This window comes from Stegodyphus dumicola, chromosome 3 (assembly GCF_044657685.1).
Source record: "Stegodyphus dumicola isolate Sdum_Otavi_A_Nest chromosome 3, ASM4465768v1".
In the NCBI taxonomy this organism is placed as follows: domain Eukaryota; kingdom Metazoa; phylum Arthropoda; class Arachnida; order Araneae; family Eresidae; genus Stegodyphus; species Stegodyphus dumicola.
Genome location: NC_140770.1, coordinates 37,448,233 through 37,466,452, shown reverse-complemented (window position 1 = coordinate 37,466,452; position 18,220 = coordinate 37,448,233). Strand labels below are relative to the sequence as shown.

General features: G+C 32.3%; 1 protein-coding gene across 3 annotated transcripts in view; it reads left to right on the top strand.

Annotated features, from left to right (window-relative positions):
- The window catches only part of Pask (PAS domain containing serine/threonine kinase), a 117,128-nt gene that overhangs the window by 88,954 nt on the left and 9,954 nt on the right, over nucleotides 1-18,220 (top strand). For all 3 annotated transcript variants that reach the window (XM_035362621.2, XM_035362620.2, XM_035362622.2), the window contains 5 exons: nucleotides 2,239-2,394; nucleotides 2,484-2,612; nucleotides 5,123-5,257; nucleotides 6,973-7,169; nucleotides 14,986-15,119. In XM_035362621.2, coding sequence (XP_035218512.2) covers nucleotides 2,239-2,394; nucleotides 2,484-2,612; nucleotides 5,123-5,257; nucleotides 6,973-7,169; nucleotides 14,986-15,119 — 751 coding nt within the window. The remainder of the gene's footprint in view (nucleotides 1-2,238; nucleotides 2,395-2,483; nucleotides 2,613-5,122; nucleotides 5,258-6,972; nucleotides 7,170-14,985; nucleotides 15,120-18,220) is intronic.

Sequence of the window (18,220 nt, the reverse complement as noted above, 5' to 3'; positions counted from 1 at the left end):
GTGGCAACACATAGCTTTTTAATCACCAAGTGTGCTAATCAAGAATCCATTAAATTCATATAAAATATGAAGCAAATCAAACTAGGAATTCAAAATTCTGGCTACGCAATGTGCATGTTCAAAATTTTGCAGCTCTGGGTGCTACCATTTTTCCACAGTTTGAGGAACATACACACAGTTCTTTGTTATTTAATATTATAAGATAATGAAAAACCAACAGTACTTTTTTTAAGATTACATAATCACTAAGATGTTTAAAAATTAATTAAAATATTTAGTTTCATATCCAAGAGATTGCACTCATTTTGTTATAACATTTCTTAATTATTTTTCTAAATATTATATCTGGATTTTAAAAGTTATTAAATTTAATAAAAATGTTGGAATTTTTTTCTGTATTGAAGTGTGTTATGTAAAGCACTAGAAAATCCTTCTGTTAATTGCAGTAATAATGCAAATAGTTATAAAAATTAACTATTAAGTATATAATAAATCACGTGAAAGGTACATTATAAATGATGTTAATGATGGATATTATTAAAAATAAAAGATATAATTTATTGCTGCATAGTTTTAAAGTCTCATTTAATCACATTTAATTTTATGTCTCATTTGATGGCAACACCTCTGAAAACTGGTAGTTTATCAGACCATATGGTTGAAGAAATTAAGACCTTATATCCATGGAATGGCAGAACTTGTTAGGTTGTGAAAATGATTAATGCTATTCTATCCCAAAATCCAAGTATGATGTAAGGTGATATATTGTGACAAATGGATGGTTTAACCCGGGAGGACGCTCGCCGTATTATGTAACACGAGAACGCGCATGGGGTGTCAACACACCCCCAAGCAATTAAATGGCATACAAATTAAACATATTATTACAATTCAGTAAAAAAATGCATTCTATATTAATTGCAACATTTATTATATAAAATAGCTTAAAATAATGCTAATTTTAAAATTAAAAACAATCCCCCCCCCGCCTCCAAATGTTTAGGAATTATTGATATCTATGAGAAATGTTTGTTTTTTATTTTTGAATGCAATTATAATCCAAATTATGCAGAATTATTACGTGAACAACGATTTTGTAATATATACATGAAGCGTCATTTCACAGTGCTCTTGACATATGTTTTTTACACTTCACACATATAGTTTTTGATTTTCTGTCTTTTTCCCTTAATTACATGTAACATCTCCTGTATTATATATTTTTTCTTTTTTTGTAGTTCATCAAATCATTTTCTGTAAGAAATTGGCCAATTCATTACAGGTACACCAATTGTTCTGTGGTAAAGTTTCTTCCAGATTTATATAATGGAGCTAGGATGCACTTTGCTATTTCACTAGAACTGCTGACTTGACGGCCCATCTGGCTGTTTACATGTGTAAATTTCCATGTTGAAAGCGTAGAAGGTTCTAGAATCGACCATAGCAAATATCTTTATACCATATCTTGCAGGTTTCTTAGGTATATACTGCCAAAAAACATCGTCCTCAAAAAGGTTCTAGATTTTCGTTCAATGTCATGTATTCCCCTACATGATATAATTTCTGCTAATTCTTGAAAAAATTTTCAAATAAATCTCTTATTTGAGCTAATCTTTATCCTTTCTTATAAAATAGTCAGTTTGATCACAAGGAATGTCTTCTGAAGAGTCGCACTCTTCTTCTGATTCAGACTCATTATCACTAAATGTAACTTCATTATCTGAATCTTCTAATTCTTCTTCTATAGAATCTTCATCCAATGAAACCACCTCTAATAATTTTCAGTCTTTTCATTTTTTGATCATACGTCAAATGAGAAAAAGACCGAACAGAGCGACTTGCACATGCCATGGCTCATACTGAAAAATAGTACCACGAAAGCGTGCGTGGGGTGTCGGCAGACCCCAAACTATTATTTAACCAACAATAAATGCGCGGAATTTGCTTTTTCCTCTCGAGACGTATAGAACATAACCTTGAAGGCAGCTACTGATGGACCTAAGCATTTCGGATTGTAGGGGGAGATTGCCAGCGAATTGTTTTTAGCGTCTTCCCGGGTTAAGCTTTAATTGAATCTACTGTCAATCATACTTCACTATAATTGATTAAAATGTGAGGAACAGCATAGTTTTTACTAAACTTAACACATTTTGTACATGACCCTGTAGTTCATGCATTTTAAATTAAATGAAAAAATGTGTTGATTGTAATTTTAATTTTTAATCTTTTATAACTTAGGAAAGTGAAACAACTAGTAGCAGCTGCAGCTCTATTGTCTCTGATTCATTTTATACTGCTGGCAATTTTTCTGATAATTACACTGTTTTGGAACAAATTGGCAAAGGAGCATTTGGCTGTGTCAAAAAAGCATATCGTAATACTGATGGCCTCTTGGTAACTAGACAGAAATTTAAATTTTCTTAGTTTGTACAGTTAGCTGATTCTTTTAAAAGTGAGAATTTCATTTATAATTATTATTTCAGGTTATTACAAAGTTTATCAGAAAATCAGAAGTCTATAAAGAATTATGGGTATATGACAATAAACAAAATCGAAAAGTGCCTCTGGAAATAAGTCTTTTAACTACCATTCAGCATCCTAATATAGTTAAAGTAAGTAAATAAGCAAAATTTTATATGTAGCACTTTTAAGACTTGGTAATTTTTTATTTATAGCTTTCATTTATTAAATTATCTATACAGAGTAAGCCAGTATAATACTGCCATGTTTAATAACAATGCAATTTGGTTATTATGTTGTAGCGTTAAATTTTAATCTTATGTATCGATTTTGAATTAAGAGAAGGCGGTTTGAATTATCTTTTCATTTTGTATTGCGCTTTTTCTCAATATTCAAAAGCAAAATATCTTATATTTATTAAAAAAAATTTGTAATTTAATTAAAATATGGGATTTGATTATTTTTATCCTAATGTTAAGTACTTTATATACAAAAAAACTTCCCGAAAATAATATTGTTACATTATTTTCTTCCTTCACGTTCGTACGGGGTTCATGTGGATTTAGAGCGAATAACAACGACACTTCTTGATGAAGTAGCAAAACATACTTTATTGGCTAGTAATTTCAGGACAGCTCCAAAATCACATTTTACAGTCGTCGAAGATCTACTATAAACACGTTTACACAATCAGCGACACAGCGTTCACACTGTCAGGCAATAACGGTGGAGACAGCTTCACTGCAAAGCACCAGAGTACAGCTCCCGACTCTGCTCGGTCGTTCTCGGAACTCCACGTACTCTCAAGACTCTCCATGCTACAACTTGTGCTGCACTCGATGACACACAGAGTACAGCTCCCGACTCTTCGGTTCAGTCGTTCCTGAGCTTAACACACTCTCTCGACGATGCACTAACCACGATACACTAAGAGACTCTTCGATGTATTCGTTGCCTGGCTGTCAACTCCGCACGGACTGACTAACTCGAAACACACTATCTCACACTCTAGACGAGGCACTCACTGACTGCGGACCAGTTGGGTTTATATAGCTTTCGACTTTTGTGTTCGAGAACATTCTGGGCTAAACCATTAAGAATTCGTTCCAAAAGGTTCTCCATCCGTCCATGGCATATCACCAAATGTTCGATTTCTCGCCAAGTATGGCAACCCTAAACCTGCTTTGCAGGGAAGCCATCTTACCGCGCCTGGACATTTCGTAACAATGTGTAAGAGTATTATAATTTCAAGCATTTATCAATCATTTTAACTATTTATTAAACTTAATACATTTCTAATTAGGCTAAACTGAAAGTGCTATCTGTTGTGAAAAGCGCATTCTTTCAAATGAAATTATTCGTTTATTTTGTCCCCATATTATTATGGATAATTTTTAAAACATTTCTTTTTTATGGGGGGGGGGAGAAAAATAAAACTGTCTTCATACTATAACATTTTTATAATTCTTAATTTTTTTTTAACTAAAGAGTATTTTATTATTTTTTGAGATTTTCATGAAGATACTTTTATCAGACTATTTGCATATTAATGAAAATATCTGAATTATTGCTTTTAACAGTATGGTTACTTTTGTTATTACTAATCTAATTGGTGTTAGAGGCATATAATTATTGGTTAAATAACTAAAATATTAGTATGAAGAGAGAAAGTCAAATCTCAGAGAAATAATGAAATAAGAATACAGAAGAATAATATGTGCATTGTTTGTCATATTGTGAAGGAAAGAGGAACACTTTTTTCGAAGAAAAAGTAATTGTTATCCCTTAAGTAACACTGTTGATAAAAAATAAATCCTTTTAATATCTATACTGATAATTCCAAATGAATGATGAAAGATTGAAGGATTTCCTTGAAATGCTTAAACCAAATGTGAAGTTAATTATAAGGACATAATCCTTGCAGGAAGTATAAGTATAGGGATATTTTCCTAATTCCTTCCATGCAAAATCTTAGTTCTTCAATGAATAAATAAACGGATAACTGGATTACAGCAGTTCAATGAAATGAAAGATTAATTCACCAAAGATTTTGAAATCCCACAAAATGGTACCGGGAAAACATTTTCTCTCTACCTGTGAACAATAGCAATCTGTTTCATGGAGAAAAATCTTAAATACATTTCAGTGTCCAGAAACTTAAAAGTTCAATGTCACTGATCATATTATATTTCAGAATTATGATAATACATATTGTGAAAAAGATGATGGCTTTAAAATACTTAAGCTGAAGTATTTTTCCATATGCTTGAAATAACAAGTTTCCAGTTTGATGTAAAACTTGCTGTTTTCTTGCTGATTTTTTGTCAGTATGGGAAAAAACAGGTACTTTTATTGAAAATATAGGAATTTTGTGCTGATATAAAAATTCATCCATTTAGTGATATTAATATATATACTAACATTTTCTATTAAATTGCAAATTTTTGTTCTTGGGAAAAAGGTGTATTTTTAATGTATCTTTTTTATCAGTTAAGTTGAATCAAATATTAATTATATGTTCTTCTGTGGCATAGCACTGGAGATTTTGAAAAGTTAATGGAGAATTCCTCAAGCATAATTTTTTATTATGTTTTATCTGTTCTAATAGAATTCTTTCTATATTCTAATGATTTATGTTTTTTCTATTCTAATTTCACTTCAGGTGCTTGATGTTTTTGAAAATGATAATTGTTTCCAAATGGTGATGGAAAAACATGGCTCTGGAATGGATTTATTTGAATTCATTGAACGTGACCCAAACATGGATGAACCTTTAGCTAGTTACATATTTAGGCAGGTAATGTGTCAAAAATAATAATTGAATATTTCCCTTTACTTTTTTCACATTTTTTACATGAGTTTCTAATATACATACACATGATGTATTAAAAGATGTTTTAAAATTAAAATTCTTGGGATATTTAGACATCTTTCTTTAATTTCATTGCACAAAAGCTGAGAATAATCTTTCTTCGCTTATGCTTAGGCATCCACGTGTACTGGTGAACAGTATATGTCAAATTTTTAGAGAACTAATTTATTTGAACTACTGTAGCTTTATTTATCTTGATCTGGGTAATTCATACTGATTCATCTTTAATTGTCTACATTGTTTTGAAGTTTAATAATCATTAACTTTGTTCCTTAAATAGTTTTATGTAATTAAAGAGTTATATATATTTAACATGTCAAGTGGAAAATGACTGAACTCATTTTGTGCATATTGTTATTAAAACATGGGCAATGACTAGCTCATTTTGTACAAATTGTTAAAGCGCAGGAGATGATAAAACTCGTTTTCTACAAATTATCAGTGGATTTTTGAGTGGCAAAGTAATATTTTTCCAATAACTTGATATTTTTATGCTAAATTCCTAAAAATGAACTACAGTAGGTTAGAATGTGATGATGAAAAATTGTATTCAGACAGTTTGTTGAATTATTCTTAGGACACTGCGCTTAGCAATGATTCTAATGATGACAAAGTTATGCAACATCTTATTTCAAGCAGTTTTGATTCAAGCTCAAATTTGGATGATTCTGAAGAAGAATGCTTGTCAGCACACAATGTACCAATTTGCCACTGAGGAATAAATACAGAAAAAATGTTCCGGATAGTGTAGGAGGTGTTGTAGCTTTATTTATGGATGATGATTTTCTTTTTCATTCCTTGTACAAGAGTCAAACAGATATTATTATTAAAATGTTGATCAATTCACAACCTCCAAGAAAGCCCTTAAATGCAAAGATTTTACAATGCAAGACATGAAGAAGATTTTGGAATTTATTCTTATCGGAGAAGTGTGTAAGGATCAAAAACAGGACTATTGGAGCATGGAAATTCAGGTATAGAAATGCCAGTTTTTCTTAAAATAATGACAAGAGACAGATTTCATCAATTATGGAAGGCCTGGTACTTTAATAATGAAGACTTAAATGAAGCAAGAGACTTGAAGAGAGACTTTTGGTTTCATAACAAATGAAAAGGTCTGGAAGAATCTGGAAAAGATGACTAGATAAGGATGAAAAATAGGTAGTTTTGCCATGAAGCAGAAGTAATTTTGCCCACTAATTGCCAAAAATCACCTATTGTATGGTGAAGAGTTTGGTGAGAAAACAACCGCTTAAGATTTGTTGACAAGTTACTCTTAGAAATGTTATTGAATTTTTTTCTTTTTTCTTTGTTATAACTTTAGTTATTCACTTATTGTTATTTTTAATAACAAAATTTCTCAATGGAAATAGTACATCACATCTTATATATACAGGATTATTATTTTATCTACATATCATATATTTACTATTTTAACTGTGAATACATGGACGTAGTTAATTCACATGTGTTTATTAGCTATAAGCAATTATATCTAACAAATTCATGTGTGCTGGGAAGCGAAACTAATTTTTATTTCATTTGCATTTTTAAACTGTGACTATAAGTTATTTTTTAAAATACATAATTTGTATTTTTATCCAGCTGTAAGGGAAAAAAATAATTTGTTAATTTTTCAGGTTGTTTCTGCTTTAAATTATTTACATAATTTGTTTATTCTTCACCGAGACATTAAAGATGAAAACATTATTTTGGATGAAAACTTTCATGTAAAACTGATTGATTTCGGTTCTGCAACATTTATGGGAGAACAATTATTTTCCACTTTTTGTGGTACTATGGAGTATTGCAGCCCTGAAGTGATACAAGGAAATAAGTAAGACTGCTAATATTTTACTTTTAATGTGATATTATGTGAATTTAAATGATCATTTGTTATTTATATTTGATAAAGGAAAGTATTGACATGCCCAGAATTTCATGACTTCTGGTATTGCTATCATTATTGCAGTTGCACTTTTTTTTAGCATTATATGTTACTGTTTTATGACTAATAATTAAATTAAGAGAGTGGTTTCCATTTATGCAAAATCAAGCATAGCATTTAAAAAAATATATAATATAATACACGCATCACTTAAAACATCTGAAAATTTTCACATTTTACTTTGCAATTTTGGCAGTTATATTCATTTGTGAATTATTCCATTAGAAGCAATCTTTGTTTGCTTGTACTCTAATATTTTCTCGTAGCTTATAAACAATATGTAGCAGCAATGCAATGTGAGACTGCCACTACTGTTTCTAAAAATAATGTTGAGAACTTTTGTACAAGCATAATAGGCAATGTAAAGTAATAACAAATTAGCCATATTAATCTGTTATTATATTTTTAGAGCACAAATAACAAATTCCTTCACGGTAATCTTCAAATGTGGTCATTTCTAAGAGTATGAAATGTTAATCTTAATAATTATAATATCTTCTGAATTTATAGTTTTCACTATGACAGCAAAACAATTTTTGTGAAACACAATAATTAATCTTTGCCAAATCATTAATTTTATTCTTTCTTAGCACAGTGTAATTTATCATATTGGCTTGATTGTAAGATTATAATACAGTAATAGTTTCAACAGTTCGAGCTTTATAAAATTAAAATTCTAAGAAAGGAACTGATTAACCTAAGGAAAAAATTAAGTATGCAAGCTTCATTGAATGAATATTTCAATGAGTGGTACAGGTTTTTAAAATTGCTAAATAGAATTTAAAATTTAAGGTTTTTGCCAAGTTTTTTATTTTATACATAAGATCCATTTTCTGCATTTAAAAATATTATTGAGTCTATAAGTATTTTTTTTTATTATTATTTATTTTATTTATTTATTCAGAGAAATTGGAAGAATGTATCTTATTCAGAGTATTGTCCATTATTAGCTACAACCTTTCCCCATCTTTCAGGTAGCATACAGATTCTGCGTTTAAAAAATTACTCATCTTTTAAGACAATCTAAAAAAACGACCCAATTTTTGGCTTCTTCGTATGAAGTGAAATACTGCTTGGCCATATCATGAGTCATCGATCTGAACAAGTGGATGTCAGAAGGTGCAATATCTGTTGAATACGGCAGGTAGAGTAGGGCGTCCCATTGAAGTGCCTCCAAAGTTTCCTTGACGACTTTTGCAGCATGTAGGCAAGCGCTGTCATGCTGAAAGATCACTTTGTCATGTCTTTTGGCATACTGGAGGTGTTTGAGCTTCAATGCTTCATTCAATGTTACAATGCAACAGTTGATGCAACTGTTGTTTGTGACGTTCCCTAGTGATGGTTTCATAAGGCTGGAGCAGCTCATAATAAATCACTCTGAGCTGATCCCACCAGATGTACAGCATTAGCTTCTTGCCATGAATATTCAGTTTGGCTGTTAAAGTTTTTTGATGCATGACTGAGCTTACCCCTCGATTTTCTGCGCTTTGGTTTGCTGTAGTAGATCCAGTTTTCGTTCTCCACCATGATTTGATGCAAAAACTGCTTCCTATTTTGCCTTTGAAGCAGTTGTTCGCACATGAAAAAACGACGTTCGACGTCTCTTGGCCTTCAGTTCATACGGAACCCAATTTCCTTGTTTTTGCACCATACCATGGCCTTGAGATGCTTTGAAATCGCTTATTAAGTCACTCCTAAGGTTTTGGTGAGCTCCTCTTGAGCTCGGCATGAATCTCGGGCCATTGCCAAAATCGCCGCTTTTGAAACGCTGGAACCAGTACTCACATAATAAGTTATTTCTCCCGCCCTCTTAGCATGCCTTCGTAGTGTAGTTGTCAGCATGCTCAGCACATATTCGAGAGGTCCATGATTCAATTCCTGGCGATGGCAGTGCTCATTTTTCACGTCTCCTGTTTCAAAATAATCTAATGTCTCTATAGTGGCGCCTGAACTAAAAAAGGTGGTAGATGATGATTCTCGACCTTCAGGATTTGGCGACTAGGTCCCCTAATCCCAAGTTGCCCTTTAAAAGGAAGAGTATATTGTAATATCTTGTTATTTAATAAATAAGTATAATTATTGTTGAAGTGGCAACACCATATTTGTATCAAACCGTTACTCAGCAACGAGAGATATTGTTAAAAAAAGATGTGTATTCTGAAGATTTTACAGCTAGGAGTAGGATGAAAATTTTGCCACTTAAGAATTGCATAAAATTTGTCTATCACCGTGAACTAGAACTTATGTTCTACTAAGAAGATTGTCTGTTTTGTAAATTACTGCAAAATACATTACAGTCTTAATAAATTGGAGGTTCCACCGAGATACTGGAAATTAGGAGTGCAATTATCAATTTCGATGGTGCTGGTTTCCTAATCCCAGAAATTTACTGAATTTTTTACAACAAGTTTGCTAATACCAATTGCCAAGTTTGTTTATTTCAAGGATAAATGGATGTAAGAAGTCTGCCGTTTTAAAGCCAGATTTGAAGCGGATCATTCAAAGATTATCTTCTGTGCTTCTGTAACTTGCGTCCGAGCAAAAACTGTCAAAAATAGGATACTGCTGATCTCTGAAGATAACATTAACTTTTGGTGTTCTTAAAAAAAAAAAAAAAAAAAAAAAAGATTTTATTGAATTTTAATACTTTGTTTCAGAATTATAGTTTATCGTGTAAGATTTTGTTTAAAATAACTAATGCTAAAAATATTCAGCTTAAATTTATAATTGATATTTGTGGTAAAGAAGTATTTTAAAATTATTATTTATGCTTTACTTTTATTTGTATTGAAATTTTATGTTGATAATTGATATGTGTAAGCCATCCGGCATTAAAAAAAAAAAAAGAAAAAGAAAAAAAAAAAAAAAGAACTGCTAGCTGAGTTTTTGAATTTGTTGCCAAGCAGGCGCGTGAAAATAAGTAATAACGTCAAACTGACATAGAGTGAATTGATTATACTGCAGAATTGGCAAAGTCTAAGTTCTTGCCATCCAGGCGTGTGGTAGATAGTAACGTCATCCCGACGTATTACAGATTGTATATTCTAAAAGTTGTATTGCCAAACTGGCAAAAATTGTTTTTGTTATCGCCAACCAGGCGTGGAGATAGATAGTAAAATCGTCAAACTGACATTGGTAAAATTCCATTGTATTGCCTAACTGGCAAAGGTGTTTATATAGTTACAGCTAACGTGGCTTGTGAATAGTGAGTTAAAACGTCAACCCAACGTAGTATTAAATTATTTTGTGCCAACCTGGCAAAGTTGTTTAAATAATTCTCTCCAATTGGTTAGTGTGAATTTCGTATTCGAGAAATTAAATCTCGCCAGAAATTATATATTTTTAATACAAGTATGAGCATTTATATTGAATTTCAAAAGGAAGCCTATTAAAAGTAACTTGTGTCAACATGTCATTCTTAGCTAGGAGTAAAAAAACAGGATTTAAAAGTACTAGCAGAAGAGTTAGGTTTAACCGTGAAACCTGAATTTAAGATTGCTCAGTTGCATAAACTGATTACTGAAAGTCCCGATTATGATAAGGAAGTTACTCGAGAACTACTGGCTGCAATTAGAGAAGAAAGGGAACGAAAAGAAGAATGCGAAAGAGAAAGAAAAGGAACGCGAAAGAGAAGAAAGAGAAAGAAGAGAAGAAAGAGAAAAGGAACGCGAAAGGGAAGAAAGAGAAAAAGAACGCGAAAGAGAAAGAAGAGAAGAACGCGAAAGAGAAGAAAGAGAAAAGGAACGCGAAAGAGAAGAAAGAGAAAGGGAACGCGAAAGAGAAGAAAGAAAAGAAGAGCTTGAAGGAGAAGAGTGAATTAGAGCCTTTGAGCTACAGAAACTTCAGCTGGAAGCAATGGCTGCCACAGCACAGCCGGCAGAAACTACGCAGTTACCTGAGCAGCCTTTAAAAATCAGAATTCACGATGTCATGCCACGTTTCAACCCTAAAGAAGATGAAATAAGTTTATTCCTGGTGTTATTTGAGTGTCAAGATAAAATAATGAATATACCTGCTGAAAATCAAGTGACTCAACTTATTTCATTACTGCCTCCTGACATTGTTCAGCTTATTGCTGGAGAACCAGAAGAGGAAGCGAAAAAGTATGAATATGTAAAAACTTTACTGTTACAACGATTTAAATTGACTGCGGAAAAATTTCAACAACTATTTAATAAACACCAAAAATCTACTGAAAGTACTTGGTATGATTTCTACTATGAATTAAAAAATTATTTAGAAGGATGGCTTAACGGATTAAACATTAAAACTTTTGAACAGCTAAAAGATCTCATGCTGGTTGATCAAATAAAAAAGTGTACTTCTCCTGATTTCAAAGAACATTTTATGGATCAATGGACAACCATCGTTTCACCTACTGAAATGGTTAAGAAAAATTGAAGATTTTGAAGATGTGAGAAAAACAATAAAACCGAAATTTTCTACCAATCAGACTGAGAAATTTAACAAAGGATCATTTAAACCGCGTTATGATAATTTTGTGAAAAAAATATAGCATCCGCCTCATTTTAAGCATTCTGATAGATGGGATGATTCAAAATACAAGAAAGATCATCAGCAAAGGAATCAGTTCCAAAACAAAAACCAAGAAAATTTATATGACAAAAGATATCGACCACGTTGTTTCGAGTGTGGATCATATGAACATTTTAAGCCTCAGTGTCCTCGCTTAAAACCAAATGAAAAGGTAAATTGCATATCTTCAAATGATGATTTGTTAGAAACATATACAATTAACGGTTTAGTGAATGGGTATGAAATGCCTATTCTTCGAGACACAGGAGCAACTGTTGATATTATTTCTCGGAAATACATAGATAACGCAAAAGTGACTGGAGAACATGTCTGGGTACAATATCTCTTAAATGACCATTTAGTGTGTCTACCGTTAGCTGAAGTTGAAATTAATTGTGAATTCGGTCATATAAAAACAAAGGCAGCTGTTGTTACAAATGATCCTGGCAGGTATGTATTGGGTAACAAAACTGCTCAGTTGTTCAAAGATAAACAATTCTTAAATTTAGAAAGGATAAATGCGGTTTTGACATGATTTCAAGTAAAACGATCTCGAGAAGGAGATCGAAGTAGAGACACTGAAATGGAGAAAAAAGAACAACTGTCTGTTATTGAGTCTGACGAAGATATTTTACCGCAAGCTGATGAGAAAGACAAGGAAATTAAGAAAGTAATTAATGCTAATTCAAAGGAATTAATTGAATCTCAGCATCAAAGCAGAGATCTAGCCTCATTGCTTAGCGAAGCTAAAAGTGAAAATTTCGGAAATGATTTCACAGTAAAAGAGAACGAGCTGTTGATGAAAAAGAAATTATATAAAAATGGAAATGAAAATGAAATAATTGTTATTCCTGAAAAATATAGGGATCAAATGCAGAACTACACAACTTTGATGCAGAACCAAACAAATAATAGTGCTAAAACTCAGAATAATTTGATCAATACGCACCCTCCTAAGAGTCAAGCCTCTGTCAATGCTTCACAGAAAACAGACACACAATCTAAGCGTTCATCTACTGATGAGAAAACTGAAATTATTGATATGGATGTTGACTCACCTTATTTACCTGCTGATTCATCTTCTGTGGATAGTGTATACGAGTATTCTCCTACAAGTTCCCCAGTTCCTTTTTCTCCAAAAAGCAAAGTTGTGTTTGACAGTTTGTTAACAGCAGATAAAAGAATTTCTGACAAAAGAACTCAAGGTGCTTCTAAAGCTAAGAAATTAAAAATACGTTCAGAATCTATGCACGCGTCAGAAAACTTAGCAAAGAAGCACAAATATGATAAAGGATACTCAAAGTTGCCACATTCAATGAGAGTGCAAGTAAGAGATAAGAACAAAGATTCATTTCGCAAAGAGCAAAAACTATCTGACAAGAAAGAACTGAAAAAATTAAATGATTCTCAGTTAAAAGTTCCAGATGAATTGCCAAGTTCTGGAGTTGAGATGAAAGTCAAGGAGAAGTTTTTAAAGAAACTAAACAGACAAGAGCAAGTTGTTGAAGAAGAAAAACTGCCACAAAAGCCTCTGTTACACTCACCTGATTTCAATAAGGAGTTTATTTTGCAAACTGATGTTTCAGACTCTGGTATGGGTGTCATTTTAGCTAAAAAAGATGAACGGGACAATGAACATCCAGTATTATACCTCAGTAAGAAGTTTACAGAAACTGAAAAAAGTACTCTATCACAGAAAAGGAATGCGCCGCCATAATATTTGCTGTAAAGAAACTTCAATGTTATTTAGACGGGCATACTAAATTCCTCATCATGACCGATCATAATCCCTTAGTTTGGCTCAAAAATAATGTGAGTCTAAATCCACGACTCATGAGATGGGCACTAGTACTACAATCCTACAATTACACGATCGTTCATCGAAGTGGTAAAAACCATAAAAATGTAGACGCATTAAGTCGTACTCCCTGGCCTGATTAAATAATTTGTTTCTCTATATAGATAAAAAAATATTTTGTTCCTTCCTCTCTTCCTCAGTGTATCTTATTATGTTATATCTTGTATTTCAATTCTGTATTGTGCTGATATTGTTGTTTTGAGGGGGGGGGAAACGTAAACTTTCATTTATAAAAATATAAATTAAAGTAATTAAAGTTTATCTGGAGGGGGGAGAGGTTGTAATATCTTGTTATTTAATAAATAAGTATAATTATTGTTGAAGTGGCAACGCCATATTTGTATCAAACTGTTACTCAGCAACGAGAGATATTGTTAAAAAAAGATGTGTATTCTGAAGATTTTACAGCTAGGAGTAGGATGAAAATTTTGCCACTTAAGAATTGTATAAAATTTGTCTATCACCGTGAACTAGAAATAAAATTTATGTTCTACTAAGAAGATTGTCTGTTTTGTAAATTACTGCAAAATACATTACAATATAAGGTATTTCTCCCACCTTCTTGGCATGCTTCGTAGTGGTCAGCACGCTCGGCTCGTATTCGAGAGGACCGTGGTTCGATTCCCGGCGAGGGCAATGCTCATTTTTCATGCCTCCTGTTTTGAAATAACGTAATGTCTCTGCAACATGTTTTTATTGATGGAGTATGTTTCCCATATGCTTCAGACAGCGATCAATGTCCATCAGCTGTACTTTTCTTCAAATTAAAACAAAAAAGAAGTACTTCCCACAAATTTTGTTTTGTTGGTACAAAGGTTGACACAGGTTGAGCACAAAGAAAGTTTGTTGTTTACACTTCAGTGATATGAAACAGACGGATTTTTAGGCTGAAATGCTGGAGCTTTAACATGAATATAGTTACAAGATTGTCTAATAGGATTTAATACTAGTAACACTATGTGTAAATCACTCAAAACTTATTTGTACATCAATATTTACTTATATTAATTTGGAGAGTTAAGCGTAGGATGCATTCAGCCTCCTAAGATTTGATTTTTTTTTTTTTGACTGATTTGCTATTGATCCTTTTGATTAATTTTTAAATCTAATATGTTGATGATAATAATATAAATATTTTCATGCCTTGTATTTAGTTTTGTGTATATCATGCAACAAGTCAGTTCTCAAGTAAATAAGTTGCATTTTCAGCAACTTATTGACTGAATTTTTAATTTTGATCACTTTTATTTAATTAAACAAATTTCTCTTCCCTCTTTTCTCTTTAAAATTTGATTTCCACCTTCCATTTAGGTATCGAGGACCTGAACTTGAAATGTGGTCACTTGGTGTAACACTTTATACTCTTATCTTTGGAGAAAATCCTTTTATTGATGTTGATGAAACTCTCAAGGGAGAATTTGTTATGCCTCATGAAGTATCTAAAGGTATCTACCTATGCTGTTTAACTTTGAATCTTAATTTCTCTTAAAGTAAATATTAGTAAACTATACAACTTAATTCTGTCTTTATTTATTTATTTTTTAATTTCTGAAATTTTGTTTAAATGTTATGTATTATTGGCATGTTAAATTTTCTCTGTGGCTTGAATTATCAGAACGGCACTCCAAATTGTTACTTTTGGTTTATTAATAGAATATGTATATATATTCTATTAATAAACCAAAAGTAACAATTTGGAGTGCATTCAACTGTATGCTGGGGAAATCATATTTCAAAAGCAAATATGCTGCCTCTACTTTCATTTGCACTTTCCCTAACTGTGACACTTCTCCATTTGCAGCCTCTAACAGAGGCTTCCTTATAATGCTATCTGTTGGCAGATTATATTTGGCTATTCTGACATGGAAATCTTCCTGATTGTTAGAGGAACTAATTAGTTTTTTAATTATTACATATTTCTGCACTAAATTGGCAATATGTTTACATTAATCTTCTAATGCACAATATTCATTATTGATGCATTACAAAATACAGGTTATGCTAAAAATGACATGATAATGAACATGCTTAAATTTATATGAGTTGTTAAAATGCATTAGAATAATGAAATAATGCAAATTCTCCCTAAATTATTACTTAAATTCATAATAAATTGGAAATAAACAATGATTCATTATCAGTCCTAAAATAATCAAAATATAATATAATGCATAATAGGTCTTTCAGTGTTAAATATCCAGTCTTTTAAAACCTTGTCAATGTGGTCGCACGATTTGTCAGTAATCCCATGTACACACAACAAAGCGAAACAGATAAAAAAATTCTTGTGTTTAATTACAGTAAAATTGACCATTATTAATCCTTACACATGGATCATCAGTGATTTCATCGAGGAATCGATTTTAGAACTGGTCTGTATCTTGGTCCTCATCAGTATCATCAGATCTGGGTTTACAATTCCTCAGTTCTAGCTCACTCACATGAGTAGTAGTGGTGAAATAGAGTTCTCGATCATTCACTTCTCTTTGTGTTACTTTGAAGGTATCACTGGGTAATACTTCCATTATAAATGTTCCCCAATATTTCGGCTGTGTTTTGGTAGGTTGGCTTGTAGTTTTAGGAGCACATCTCATCACAAGGATTTCTGCTTGTTCAAATATTATTGTCCGACATCTCTTTCTATCGAATCTGTCTTTTATTTCCATTTGCTGCTCTTCAGTTCGTCATTGTGCTTGCTATTGGATTTCTCACAGGTTATCTCAAGTGTCTACATTTTTATTTGCTAACTTCCTAAGAACAACACCATCATTAAATTTGGGGAAATATCCATGTCACATTTCAAATGGTGTCTCGTTCATAATTTTTTTTTACCATGTTGTTCAGATTTCCTTCTAACTCATTTATTTTGTTATTCGAATCTCCAGGCTGTTTATCCAACAAGCTTGTCATTATTGTTCCTAAAATTGTTCTGTTAACATACTCCACTGCTGGCTTGGGAATGTTCTTGTATTTTTATAATTTACTTTCATATTAGAAGCTTTCTCTTTGTCTTTTTTATCAATCAAAAGTACAAATTTCTTCTTCTTTTTTTTTTTTTTTTTTTTTTTTTTTTTTTTTTTTTTTTTTCTCATAGAAATAAGTGCCTTGCATACATCTTTTGCATTATAATTTTATTACTTAATTAGTGTTTCTGCTGCACATTTCTTCAAAGTTCTGATGTCCATTTTGTCTCTGAACAAAACAGGAAGTTCTCATTAAGCACTTGGCCTCCTTCATCCCTTTTGTTGGGGACGAAGTTTCGCCTGAGGGTACGAGTTCGCCGTGTTCAGACTCTAGTGGACAACTTTTTCCGATTTCATTTCTTGATTGACTCGGAGTTCGAGTCTTCACCACGTTTACTTGAAAGGAAAGTTTATTGTGTTAATCTGTTGCTAATTTTTCTGCAGTTCTGTTTCCTAACAAATAATGGCCAGTGTCCAATTCATTTCGAATGACCGCAGCTTTCGTTGTTACTTAGCCAAAAGTTCCTTCTATTGTAACATTTGCTAAGGGTAAACAAATTGGGGCCTTTTCAAATGGTTATTTTACCCAAACAGTCTCGCCCGTCAGCATCGAAGGAGTGAGATATTTCTTGCAAATTACATCAATGTATGACCCAGTATCTCTCAAAACTGGAAGATCAAAACCGTTCACTTTAGCCATCGTTAGAAACGGGGCTAAACAATCTTCTTCAATCTCCTGGACTCTATTTACAATAAACAGAGTTTTGAGATCCTTTTTAACTTCCGGACATTGAGGCCTTAAGTGTTCGGTTGAACTACACGAATAACACTTAAGTGGTCTTCTCATATCAAATTGACGCTCATTCTGATTCCGGAGATGTTCCTTTCTGTCAGAGGCATATCTTTCTTCCCCTCCAGTCTGGTGATACTTTTGTGGATCTCTTGAATTTAAATGATTTTTATTTCTCCGTTGTGACTCAGAACTATGAACAGAAGATATCTTCTTCCGGGTTTCACATACGTTTTCATACTCTTCTAGCATTTTTGCTAATTTATCTGGAGTCGTTATCTTCGACCATTCATCAATAAAATACTGCTGCACTTCGACATTTACACGGCGCTTCATTTGGTCCATTATCATGAGATCTTTTAAAAGTTCAAAATCGGTAACTTCCAAACCTGCAATCCATTCTTCAAAATAATTCCTTAATTCAAAGGCAAAATCTCTCCAAGTAGTTCGAGTGTTTTTCTGGGATTCCGTAAATTTGATACGAAATTTTTTTGTACTAAGCTTAAACCTTTTAAGCAATATCCTCTTTATGTAATCATAGTCATAAGCCTGCTGCTGTGGTTCTTACATAATCAGCTGAACTATGTCAGTTGGCAAAATGGTCAATAAAACCGAAACCCATTCTGACTGGAGAAGATTTGCACGCTTTGCTTGGCACTCAAACATGACTAGATACAATCTAATGTCATTTTCTTCAGGATCAAATTTTGGAATCATTTTTTTTTTAGATCGTAACGGCTTTTCTTAAGTCCATTTTCTTCATTCCTGCCATTTACAGAGTCATTTCCGTTAG